This window comes from Harpia harpyja, chromosome 1 (genome assembly GCF_026419915.1).
Source record: "Harpia harpyja isolate bHarHar1 chromosome 1, bHarHar1 primary haplotype, whole genome shotgun sequence".
In the NCBI taxonomy this organism is placed as follows: domain Eukaryota; kingdom Metazoa; phylum Chordata; class Aves; order Accipitriformes; family Accipitridae; genus Harpia; species Harpia harpyja.
Genome location: NC_068940.1, coordinates 3,696,043 through 3,709,672, shown reverse-complemented (window position 1 = coordinate 3,709,672; position 13,630 = coordinate 3,696,043). Strand labels below are relative to the sequence as shown.

The window sequence follows — 13,630 nt, the reverse complement described above, 5'->3', positions numbered from 1 at the left end:
GGACTCTCCACACGTAAAGCAACACCTGTTCCAGTGTCTTCTCCGCGTGCGTGCAGTGTGTTTTCAAAGCCGAGGCTTACAGTTCATATTTACGTATTAAAATATATTTTTAATAATTTGAGAGTGTGTCCAAGTTGAGCATAAAATAGACTATAAACAATTTGTTCGTGTGTTCGACAGAATATATTCCCCATAATTGTCACTGGGTTTGATTTCTTTAGCTACCTGATGTAAAGGCGGTGAGGATCTCGTGTTGGCATGAGCTTTCAGTCGTGTCAACAGAGCAGCACTGTAACCCTACCCACTGTGACACCCAGAATAAACAAACCTGCAGACCTTCAGAGCTTTTCTTTAAGAACAGATGACACCACCAAGATGATCAGTACAGATTTTGTTGTCTTTCTAAAGCACTTAATGTGATCAGAGAATTAAAATTTCAACAAGTCATTTAATGATGGCAGAGCAGCAAATATTGTAACACCTAGATACGGTTTCTTGCAGTTTCATAGTTATAGGTGGGGCCGTTCTGGTGATACGCCTGTTCGGAGGCATTCTTCTCTAGCTTGTGTGATCAACTAAATTTATTAACAGCAATGAGGTCACTGTAATTTTCAATAAATGGTGACTTGCTGATTTATATCAGAAGATCCATACAGCAGTAAACAATACCATTTACATTTAATTAGTTTTATTGAACCAAAGGCAATTTTATTTGTAATGAACTACATGTTATGATTAAGAATGTATTTTAATGATCTTTAAGTAAGGTGAACAAATGTTGCCCTTGACCTAATAGAGGAGATTTTTCTATGTTATTGATAACTTGAATTTTAAATTGTGAAATGCAAAAGAGAACATTTTCATTATGGTACCATCATCAAGTCATTTCCTGACTTTTGGTGTAGAAGGATGAAATGCGTTCTTCTGAATTATTATTTTCAAGTATGAGATAATTAAATGCATGTCAAGTTTTTAAAAAAAAAATCTCATCTACTGTTGTATAAAAATAATTTAATTTTTATTGCTTGAGATTCAAGTCTTTCATGTAGTTTCTTTAATCTGGAACTGTTACAGTCACCCTACCCAAGGTTTGGTTTTTTTTTTTTCCTTGAGTAAGAATATAACTGAGTTCATTTGCCCTTACTGTTTCCTAAAACCAACATAATTTTAGATGTAGAATACTGTTTCCATTGAACATATCAGTAGAACTATGTGGCTTCAGTGAGCCAGCAGTTCAATGCTTATAGTATGAAAATAATTCTTTACTGAAGCTGAATTTCACAAAGATCAAGTCCTTCATTAGTTAAATCATTAATAAAAAGTAGTTGTCTCTTTTTTTTTTTTTTTTATATACAATGAAATCCTTTGTTTAAGGTAATTTCCCTTCTCCCTGGTTTTATATAGGGGGAATCAGTGACATAACCTAACCAGGTAAATTCTTCCTGCTCAGTGAGCAGAAGTTACGTTTACATGTAGTGTTATGTACAAATATTGATGTCATCTTCTAAATTCACCATTGTGACTTCTTTCAAGATACTGAGATGAGAAATGCACAGCTTCTACTACTGGGAAAGCAGCACTAGGTGAAGGAACAACTTTGTACTCTTATAGTAACCTTTATTGTTGAATGCAGTTCATGTGTAATCTGTCTTCTATAACTGTATCATTCTTTGGATTTCTCTTTCTTTTGTGTTATAAAACTTCAGCTGCTGTATTTTATTGGCCTGAGAATAATGTCCATTTGGAGTACAGAGCATTGGGTTACAGAAAAAATGTCCTTATCCCTTTAATGAATAAATTAATAATGATCACCCTAATAATGAAAAAATACTTCAGAAAGCTACTGAGCACGTGTAATATGCTTGTATGTCTTTTCTTTCTACTAGTCATGAATGAAATGCCAATCAACTACCACCCTGGATTTCTCTCAGAGCATAGGTTTTCCTTATGTTTTTTTTAGTTTTGGGAAAAAACATGCACTTTTGGAATACTCTGCCAGTTCTATTTGTAGCATTCCAGAATAATGCCACAAATGTGTAGGGAATGTGCAGATGTCAGTTTTTCAGAAAGATAAGTGAGTTTGTTCCAGAGTTAAAATTCAAAAAAGAAAAAAAGGAAAACATGAAAGTTTGGGTGTTAAATCAGAAATACAAAAAGAGAACTAAAAGACAAAAAGAAGAGACACCAAAGGAGTGTGGTAGAAATTTTTACATTTAAAAATGCAAAAAAGAGCATCGCAGTAGAAGAAAATAGAAAGATTAGAAACCAGGAAAATATATTACTGTACAAATGCTAATATACTTAAAAAGGTGGATATTTCTGCTTCCTTTTTCCCACTAAGGCATTCTTTGAAAAGAGAGAAGTTCTTGCTTGACACATTTCACTAGCAGTTTTTATTGTGTATATGAGTATGTGTGTGGTATTAGTTTTCTGCTGTGCTATCCACTACTGAGAGACTCTTTATTTTTCTTTGCATAATAAAGCACATAATAGCCTGGATTAGCTAAATTGTAAGTGATAACAGATTGGAAAGAAGTGAATGATGAAGATATAGGACACCACATGTGTATTAGTTTCATATGAATTATTTCTCGTGAACCTGATGAAAGTACGTTGGAAGAACAAGGATGCAATGAATGAACTTCGTGTGAAAGACTACAATAAATGGCTAACGGTTTAAGATAAAGATAATTTGTGAGAGTTAATGTTCAGATTTGATTCATCTTTTAAAAGCATATGAAATACAAAGTGTCATACCTTTTGCAAGGCATGAATTGAGAGATTTCTTCTCTGCAGAATATAAATACAAATTCATTATTTATACAGCTACACATTTTTAAATGAAAGTCAAACATGTTTGATAAATGTACAACAGATTTTAAAAAACCCATTCATTTTGATCTGGAAAAGTGAAAAAAAAATATTCAAAAATCTGTAACCATTTTATCAGAGAAACAAAAGGATACACGTGTGTCAGATTTTTAAGACATTAACACAGGTGGACAATTGCACCTTTAGTTAATTTTTGTAACGTTCAAATTATGTAATATTCAAATGTAGTTACTCTTTCTTAAATTCAAAATTATAAACGAAAAATAATGGCATGCTTTTAAAAATAGCTATATTTGAGCCAAGGTGTGGTTATACATCCATGAAAGAGGCTGTAAAATTAATTCCGCTTTTGAAGATAGCATGAACAGGGTATTGTAGCCATGTAATCCGCTCCCCAGAGATGGTGTCTGATGAGCCTTTTGCAAGGTTCATCCAGTAATAAAGGATGGAGATAACCCAAATAGTTAGGTGCTACATATGGTGAGAAGGTAGACACTCTTGCATTTCATCAGAGGTTATGATTCTTAGATCAACTGAGATTTAGTGTCAAGGAGCTGCTCCTCTCCAGAGTAGAAATTGGATTGGGGATCCATGCATGAGTGGTCTACTTGTGTTGAAGTCTCTTAGCTGCTGTTGGTCCTGACCACGTAAAAGCACCAAAAGGTTTGCTTTTGTGATGAAAAGAAAGTCCTTTGTATCCAGTTTTTAACAATTAGTCTGCGGTATTCTATGGGAGGTGGATGTTTCAGAACAATTACCTCACGAAATAATTGTTTCAGAATTTTAAAGTGATCCTCCCTGGGCCTCTAGGGACAGCTCTTAAGATCTAACAATCATCAGATTTTTAATTTTTTTCTTCCCCTAGTATATCCCATACTGCCATTTATTTATAGAGCCTGCTACTGTAGTATCTAAGAGTCTCCTATTCTTCTTAGTTTTAGGGTAGGAATGTTCATGGGTTCTTTGCCGTCATGAGTAGTAGTACCATGTATATCAGACCCAATTTTATCAGACTATTTCAGCGTATCCCTGACTTTAAGCATTTGAGTAATCCTCTTGATGTATCCAGGCTTTCTTGAAGCTGATGGGTTTTTTCTCATGGGTTGACTGCAGATGTGCTTGAGTATTTAAAGAGAACTTGAATCAATTTCATTGTTTCCTCTTGTATTCAGTTGGCTTTGTCCTTGCTGGAAAAGTATTTTGTTTTCAGTTTCATTACCCCCCCCTTTATTTTTAGAAGAACAAATATATGGAAAATATTTTAAGATTATGCTATTATAAATTAAATTGGGGCTGTCAAGAGGAAATAAATTAGTTAAAATTTCTAACTCATGTTATAAATGTAAAACAGTTTAGTGTTTGAACTATCAACGCTTTTAGAGTATCGTCTTGGATCTGGTTCCTTTATAGTAAGATGTACTGAAAAAACAGTATGTTTCTTAGTTGGGTAAAAATTTCATGAACTTAACTTGGGGTGGGGTAGTGGGGGTCATAAAGTGGAATCTTTACCACTAAAAGATTCTTCAAAATATGTGATTAAATTTAAGTGTAAATAATAGTAAGTACCTTAATCTGTTTTACAGGATCTCTTTTCAATCAATGCTTATGTTTATGCTCAGAAGCCACAGCTGGATATTCACAGTTTTGAGGGTACCTTCACACGGGTAAGTAGCGTATGTAAACATAGTTCTGCTTCTCTTTTCCATTTCTCAGTGTAAGTGAAACCTATACTTAGTGTCAAAGTTGCATCATATCTTTCCTTAGCTTTACAGCAGTATTTTTTTTTTTTCCATGTTCCCGCTGTGGCAATACTTCATATAAAAGATATCCTGGTAAATATGTATTGCAGAAAGCTAATACAGAAAGAATACCTGAAAAAAACCAGAATCCGAGAATTGGATATTTGTTGACATCACTATAATTTTTTTATGTGAAACCATTTGTATAGTAGTGTATATATTGTTTGTCTACAGGCATCTAATGTATTGTTCATATATGTCAAAAAAGTGGCAAGTTGAATATACTGAGTAGCCTGAGACAATGCAACAGCTAGTTTATGTGCAATAAAAATGTGCCTTGTTTAACAACATTTCTGTTCAAGGGAAAGCTAGTACTTCCAAAGTTCAGTTATCTCAAAAAGGAAAATAAAACTAAAAGCTACTTATGGGGGCTTTATTAAATCTTTTTTTCCAGCTGTAATTATATTCAAAACCAAATATGATAATAACAATACAGTAATTTCTGTGACTTTTTTCCTGTTATTTTCAAAAGGTGGCCTGCTAAAGTTAACCCTTTAAAATAGGGTGTCCTAATAGGTAGTAAAAATGTTTTGGGGTTTTTTTTCAGTCGCTTTACAGATTTGTAGCATTATGTTCGCATATACAGTGATTGTTTTGTTTATTTTAGCCAAACAGTGTTAGTAGACTCATTCCTCTTGATAGTTTGGCTCTAAAATAATTTGAGAGAATTAACTACTGTGGAGGTAGAGAGAAGGATTTTTTACCCAAGTGACTAAAATTGGTAATAGATTTTGTTCAGTAATTGGAATTCCAGTTCACAATTCTAAGTACACTGATGAATGAGATATTGGGGTTGTTGGCTCTGGAAGACCAATTTATACTAGTTATATAGTTCATGCTGCCTACAAAGTAAATGTCATTTGCCCACACCTTCTAAATCTGTAAGCAACAATGTTTACTTAAACCTTGTATTGACCAATTGTCCAAATGAAACTTCTATTCACAGCTGTAAAATTCATGTTATTCCTGTCCCAAAGGCTAAGTGTATGCTTTTCTAAATATAAATTGAACTCCTCGGAGCCTTTTTAACAACTCTGGTATGTGTAATTGAGACATTGGGAAATCATCACTAAACAGTTGCTCCCTGTTGTGGGTTCTGTTTGTACATGTAATAAGAGCTGTATGATTCAAGCATCCCTGATATGTCTAAATAACCCTGCTGCATTTTATGCTTTCGGGTTTATATATGTGTTGTTTTGACTGCTTCAGTAGGACGGGCAGTTTAAACTGAACTTGTGTGTGCATGCGTCTGAGGGCAGTGCCCTCAGATTTGGTTCACAGTGGATCACACTGTAGATATTTTTAGAATATTTTTTTTCTTTTTTGTTAATGATGTACCTTATGTGTGGTGAAATGTTGTTTTAGGACACTTGTTTACTGATTTATCTTTCTACTTCTGCTGTGAGCCATTGCTTCTTACACTAAATCAGTTTTTGCATCTAATTTCTATTTTACGTTAAAGTAAAAAAAAAAATAGTGTGCTTAGTGATGCTAATGCATACATTTTTCCTACTTAAGCATTGATGTTCAAAGAATTCCTGCAAGGGTAGGTTGACAGGGTAATAGCACATTGATTTTTCTTTTCTTTTTTTTCCCCCCATTATGAAGACAGAGTACTAACAATGTAGAAGACAAACTTAGATAATTTCAAAAAGTGCATGACCATAAAACAAAACAGAAACTCAGGTGCACAGCTCTGGAGTTTTTATGAGGGAACAACTTCTCTTAAGTACTTCTATGTGAGAAATATATCCACAGCAAACCTGATAGCTGACAGAAGATACCTTTTGCAGTACACCTCCATAACCACGTCAGGAGGAGTTAAAGCTCTGCTGTACTCTATTGATGTCTGCCAGCTTCACATGAAGTCACTCTCCGTTGTCCTCCATGGATTTTGGTGCGTTATATGCAGTGTGTGTCCTTGCATGGGCATGCGCGAAGGATCACGTCTGGCCCTTAAATAATGGCATAAGTTAATTCCTCTCTTCCTCTCCCTTCTTCTGGACATCCTACCAAGAAACAATATATGAGTGTGGTGGGTTGACCCTGGCTGGATGCCAGGTGCCCCCCAAAGCCGTTCTATCACTCCCCCTCCTCAGCTGGACAGGGGAGAGAAAATATAATAAAGAGTTTGTGGGTCGAGATAAGGACAGGAGAGATCACTCACCAATTACCGTCACGGGCAAAACAGACTCAGCTTGGGGAAAATTGACTCAATTTATTACAAATCAACCAGAGTAGGGTAATGAGAAATAAAACCAAATCTCAAAGCACCTTGCCTCCACCCCTCCCTACTTCCCGGGCACAACTTCACTCCCGGATTCTCTACCAACCCCCCAGCGGCACAGGTGGACGGGGATGGGGTTTACGGTCAGTTCATCACACGTTATTTTCTGCCGCTTCATCCTCCTCAGGGGGAAGACTCATCACACTCTTCCCCTGCTCCAGCGTGGGGTCCCACCCACGGGAGACAGTCCTCCACGAACTTCTCCAGCGTGGGTCCTTCCCACGGGCTGCAGTTCTTCACCAACTGCTCCAGCGTGGGTCCTTTCCACGGTGTGCAGTCCTTCAGGCACAGACTGCTCCAGCGTGGGTCCCCCACGGGGTCACAAGTCCTGCCAGAAAACCTGCTCCGTGGGCTCCTCTCTCCACAGATCTGCAGATCCTGCCAGGAGCCTGCTCCAGCGCGGGGTTCCCACGGGGTCACAGCCTCCTTCGGGAACCCACCTGCTCCAGCGTGGGGTCCTCCCCGGGCTGCAGGTGGAGATCTGCTCCACCGTGGACCTCCCTGGGCTGCAGGGGGACAGCCTGCCTCACCGTGGTCTTCCCCATGGGCTGCAGGGGAATCTCTGCTCCGGCGCCTGGAGCATCTTCTCCCCCTCCTTCTGCACTGACCTTGGTGTCCGCAGGGTTGTTTCTCTTACATGTTCTCACTCCTCTCTCCGGCTGCCATTTTCCATCTGTCCCAACTTTTTTCCTTCTTAAAAATGTTATCACAGAGGCGTTACCACTATCACTGATGGGCTCGGCCTTGGCCGGCGGCGGGTCCATCTCAGAGCCGGCTGGTATGGGCTCTCTCAAACACAGGGGAAGCTTCCAGCAGCTTCTTACAGAAACCACCCCTGTAACCCCCCCCCCTGCTACCAAAACCTTGCCACACAAACCCAATACAATGAGCTAAAGTGTTCTGTGAAAATGTGTGAGATTGTTTTATTTCTTCTCAGGGCATCAGCCATGTCTTGGCTGAGCTTGTTTTGAAATAGTGACACACAGAACAGGGATTTACATGGACATAACTATTAGAGTTTCTCTTCTGTCTGATGCTCTTATGTAGGATTGATAAATTAGGAAGCTGTTTCATCAGTTCTGAAAAAACACGAGAAAAACACATGTCTGTAGAAAGAGAATAAAAAGTAGCCATAGTTCTTAACCCAACTTTTACCAGCTGGCGCCCAAAGAGTACTCTAGAGCGTTACATCAGTGTGTACTGGCATGACCAGTATTATTTAGCCTTTGCTTACAGCTTCTGTGCAGAATCATGAAAATGCTTTCTTCTGCTTTTGATCTTGGCTGGGTTTTGTTTAAATTTGGGTCCTTCTTCCACCATTCCCTTAAGAACCTTTTCCTTTAATTTCTCCTATATTGCAGCTCTTTGGTGTCACCTCAGTCTCTTCATTTACTTTGGGAATATACCTAAATCTTATTTTACTTATTCCAGTAGAAATCTCAGAGAACTGTTTCCTTTGAGTTTAGTTCATCTGCTGTAATAAACTTTTTTTTTTTTCCTATGGTACAGAACTACTTGGCATCATGTTTTCCAATATAGCACCTTGTCAGATGTATAAAAAAACCTACCTTGATGCAAAACCTGTTGCATGTAGCTGTTGGTACTTTGGAAAAAACACATATTGAGATGTGAGCACTGAAAATTGTGTATGCATTTATGAGTAGGATCTCTAGCCTGGGGCTAATTATACAGATGTGTTCTTGGATAAGTCTTGTATTTTAGTAGAGAGAATGTTGGGTAATTTTTTTTACTTCATATTTGCTGTTGGAGAATTCCTCTTGAAGCAATGGTTGTGTTCACTTCAATCTGACTTAATTTTATGTTGCCACTGAAGGGAATGTTATTATGTTTTGCAGGTCCTTTTTACTCACCTTCCTTGGGCAGGCACTAACAGCCAGACAGACATCCAGACTAGGGAGCTAATGTGTGCAGAACCTAATCTGACCCTGTCTAAAATACATATACCAGTAAAAGGAACATAGCAAGGATAATGAACTGTAGGATTGGGGTGGGGAAGGAATCTCTTTCAGTGATGCAACTAAACTAATGCATATTCTTCTACTTTTCTACAAAAGTTGGTGGGGGTTGTTGTGCTGCATCCTGTCGGGTAGTAATAGGGCTAGAGAAGGTCAAATGGGAAGTGGTATACTGGTTCATTCAAGGATTAGGTATTTAGTCTCAAAGGGCTCTGTCATTATCTGAAAAAATTTCTAATAAATTGTAGCTTTGAAACCTTTTAAATGGCTACTTGAAATTTGTCATGATCCTTGGTCAGGTCTATTATGAATTCAGGACTGAGAGTAGGATATATTCAATTTTTATTTCACTGCTCATCTGTTCCTTTTTCTCTGCACATGCAAGAGCTACAGACTAATTTCCTAGAATAGGAACTGTAGAGAAATTAAACCGCTATGATCAATACTGCACGTGACTTCAAAAACTGAGCCTGAATATGAAGCTTGAATGCAATACTGAACTGTGCTATTCTGGTAATGAACTTAATTCAGAATTTAAAGACCAATAAACATACACCTTCCAAATGAAATTCAGCCCAGCAGACCTTAAGTGGAAACTTCGTCAGCTGGACAAAGAAGCCTTTGTATGTCAAATATCTGCTACTGGAGTGAGTGATGGATTTCATTTACCCCAAAACATATATTGTTCTGTTAGCTGTAGTAGCATCAGAAAATTTGCAGAACCATTTCTCCTTTTGACAGACCCAGTCTTGTTCAGGAATTGGAGTCTTGTCCCTTCCCTACTTCACCAATCTCTACCATCTCTCCAAAAGTGCAAATAAAAATAATGTGAAACAGCTAAACTCGTAACCCGTAAATAGACTTTTTATTTTTCATTTGAGTAACTTACGACAAATGAAAAATAACTTTAAGGCATCATCTGTTTGGCTATAGAAGGTGTGGTATTTGGTAAACTGAATGAACTGTAGAAAGGTGAAAATGTTAGATGAGGGCATAAAGACATCAAAGGATCATAATAAAATAAGCAGAAGCTAACTGATCGGCCAAACCATTCTGTTGATGAGCATGGCATGACTGGAAAGAGATATAGCTCATTAGATGTTTTCCTATTTTGAATGACCTAAAAGGAGGCATTTCACTTAAGTCTTGCAGCAGGTAGACATTGGACAAGTGACTTTTCCTGGGTGTGTTGTCAGCTCTCCATAATCACTGCAGGGCTTTCAATTTCTTGTAGTATGGAAGAGTTTCATAACTCCCTGTCTTAAAATCTGCTAACTGAAGAATAAACTAAGGCAGAAAAAAAGATTTTCCTAGCTTAGAATCCTATTCCTGACAATAGCCAGAAGCAGACTGCTGGGAAAGAGAATAAGACTAGAGTAAGATGGTAGTGCCTCTTCGGAAGATTATTCTGTCTCTTAACAACTCGTGATGTGAGACTTCCTGAGTCAGAGCTGGTTTCTGTAACCTGCAATGAATTTTCCTTCTTTAAACCTCCCTAGTCCCCCCTTGAACATATGTAACCTTTTAACGTTCAGCTAGGAAGGAGTTGTACAGGTTAATTGTATATTTTTATGAATATATGAACAGCAATTGCCTGTTGTTTTAGTTTTGCTGGCTTTATTTATGACTTCTTTCTTCTTTGGTAAGAGACAGCAGAACCTGTCCTCCCTTTCTAGGTGCCCATTTCATGGATGTCTGTCATGTTCCTCATTAGAGTTCAAGTTTATTTAGTCATATCTAGTATGGAAGCTACATTGACCACCCTTGTTGCCCTTCTTGAACATTTTCCATTTCTTTTTATTTTCTGTTTGGAATAAGGGGAGGGGAGGAGGGATTTAGAACTACTACTTAAGACTTGAGCAAACCATGGATTTCTTTGTAGTAGCATGATTTGTTGTTGTTCTTTTTTTTTCTCTCCTAGTAATTCTAAGAATTTAGCTTGTTCTTGACTATTAAGATAGTGTTTTGGTAGATTTGTAATAATCCTAAAATTTGTTTTCCAAGTAGTCATGACAATTTCTGAGTAGTTACAAGTTCTGAGTAGTTTTGATCAGCTCAGACATCATCGCTTTGTGAAGTTGGGATGTTTTCTTCCTTTGTGTGCATTGCTTTACATTCCACTCTATGGAACTTCATCTGTCTGCTTTTTTGTAGGATATATTAACCTACAATATTACCCCACTATTAAATCATAGGTGTTTTTTCTATAGCTGTTTTGTTCTGAAGTCTTACTTTAGTCTTATCTAAAGTTACAATTACAAAGGTGTGCAAAGCTATAGCAGCGAACATGTCTTTGAATTCTACAGCTTTTCTGTATCTCTAATTCTGTACATTAATTCTGTGCTAATGGCTAATTAAAACACAATGCTCCTGTCAAAATTCAAATTCTGCCTTCGTGCTGGAATTCAACATAATGCAAAAATGATTACTTCAGTATGATTGCAGTTTTAGTAAGTGGTAGGTGGGAAATTATCTTTTTCAGTGTTTGGGGGGAGCTATTTGGAGTCCTGCTGTGGACAACAGGTATTCTGTATGGAACTTCTGAGGGCAAAATACAAAAACTTTTTCATTTATTGATACTAAATTCATCGCAGGTATGGTATTTGCATTTGTGTCCTATCACTGTATGTTCATGATTGTAAAAGACTGACCCATTCATTTCCATGAAGTTGCACTGTTTGACTGAAATACAGGATCTTTGCGGTCAGCTCTCTGTTAGCATGCATCATCCTATTATATGCCTGCTGGGGGTCTTTTGAAATACACACAAAAATGTATCTGTTCAGTCTGAGATTTTTCTTTTTTAGGAAAAGAGATTTCTAAGCAGCTCGTCCTGTACTTGGTGGTTGTTTCAAAATAAAGATGAAAAATGGATGTAGGTTTTGATTATTGATGTTATGTATAATTTATTGTGTACTTTCGTAAATCAGTGGTCCCCCTTTTCCTGCAAAATGTTTAGCACCATCTGTAATTTGATCAAATATGCTTGATTATCCTATGTCCTAAAGTTTCCTTTAGTTGTAAACAGCACATTTCACAGCTGCTAATGAGTAACAAATCTGTACATGCTCCAAATTGATTATGAGAGATTAAGTCTGTTTACAATCTGTGGACCATTATTGCTTGGGAGGAGAGAAGGGAGAAAAAAAGGAAAGTTTAAAATAATCATGGAAGTAATTTCCTATTGGAAGTATTTTTCCATTGGATATGTATTTTGTAAGTATGTGGTAAGACAACACAAGTGTGCGTTTCTTTTTGAAAGTCTAAATATTCTTCCCTGAAGTTGATATGATGTCACTTGGGTTGCAAAGTGATAATGACCATAACTTACTGTATGAATTACAGATGCTTTAAATTGTCAGAGAGAACAGAGTATTCATTTTTGGTGGTTAGTGTTCATAACTCACTTTAACTGCTTGGTATAGCAAACTGTTCTGCAGTTTGATGTATCTAAAGAAAAGAATATGTTCCTTTTAAAACACTATTGACTTTAGTTCTTTGAATATAATTGGGTTTAAGTAATATGAACTTCAATCAGTATTTCACTTCTTGGAAAGTTATTTTTTTGTGTGTATACAGACAAAGAAACTATGTGCAATGAATACTGTTATACAGTGATTGATATGATGATGCAGACATCCTGTGCAAGTAATTATTATTCAGGTGGTTTGGCATTGTTCTTAACTATCTCTATTTGTGATGTTGATGTAATTATTAGCTGTTCATATTTTTCACAGGAAGACAGTGATCCAGCAGTTCATGAAAGCCTAAGCATTGAAAATACTTTATGGGCAAGCACTGTTGTTGCTTCAGGTAAGTGTTGCAACAGCAAAGCTGGTAATGTATCTAAAAACTTCTGTGGAAGTGTATCTTTATTTTTGCTGTGTGAAATATTAATGGCTTTTGAAAATTTTTGTCTTGCAGTCTATTAATCTCTTGCTCCTCTGTTGTCTGCCTTCCCATCGGTTTCATCATGCTACTCATGATATTTTCATACCTTTTTTAATCCTCCTGAATAGGGGTTTTTTTTACTTAAATTTTGCTGTTTCAGTAGTGCTGTCCCTTGTACTCCACTAAAGTCACTGACCTTTTTGTTTTAATTAAAACTTCAGGTTGTAAAGTGCTCTGTTCAGCTCACTGTGGATAGGGTCTTGCTGAAAAGCAAGGGTGGTTTTGCATTTGTTAGGAGTCTTCTTTTATGTATACTGCATGCTGCAGGTAAAGTTGGTTAAAATCTTTTATCAGACAAAATCTTAATCAGAAAGTATAGATCAGTTATACAGTTATGTAACTTTAAAATAATGGGTTCTAAATATTAGTAATGTTTCATATGTGTTTCAGATATTATAAGGAGTTCACGCCTAGATGCTGTATTCAGGCTTTAAGCCATTGTAACTCTTCTTTAAGAGCAGAAAATTATTTTCTTCCATTTTTGCTGTATGTAAGAAAAGTCAAAAGGACTATAGAAGAAAGGGCTGTGGTTATTCTGCACAAAAAGACTGAGAATAAGGAATCAGGAGAGCATGGTTTCTGAAAAGGAGCTAGGATTTAAGATAGGGAATTGGAACAATTGGAAACATGAGCCAAGAGGAGGAGGGGTATGGAGGGAGGGAAAGAAAGTAAAAAAGTCTCCATCTAACTTGTAAAGTTACTCCCTACTATGAAGGCTTCTTAGATCAGTGAGGGGCCTGCTGGAGGGTTGTGGTTGTGTTTCCACACTTGCATCTTACTGCAGT

General features: G+C 37.0%; 1 protein-coding gene across 2 annotated transcripts in view; it reads left to right on the top strand.

Moving 5' to 3' along the window:
- ATP9B (ATPase phospholipid transporting 9B (putative)) overlaps positions 1-13,630 on the top strand; it is a 172,807-nt gene that overhangs the window by 76,295 nt on the left and 82,882 nt on the right. For both annotated transcript variants that reach the window (XM_052802752.1, XM_052802684.1), the window contains exons 9-10: positions 4,416-4,496; positions 12,632-12,707. In XM_052802752.1, the coding sequence (XP_052658712.1) occupies positions 4,416-4,496; positions 12,632-12,707 (157 nt within the window). The remainder of the gene's footprint in view (positions 1-4,415; positions 4,497-12,631; positions 12,708-13,630) is intronic.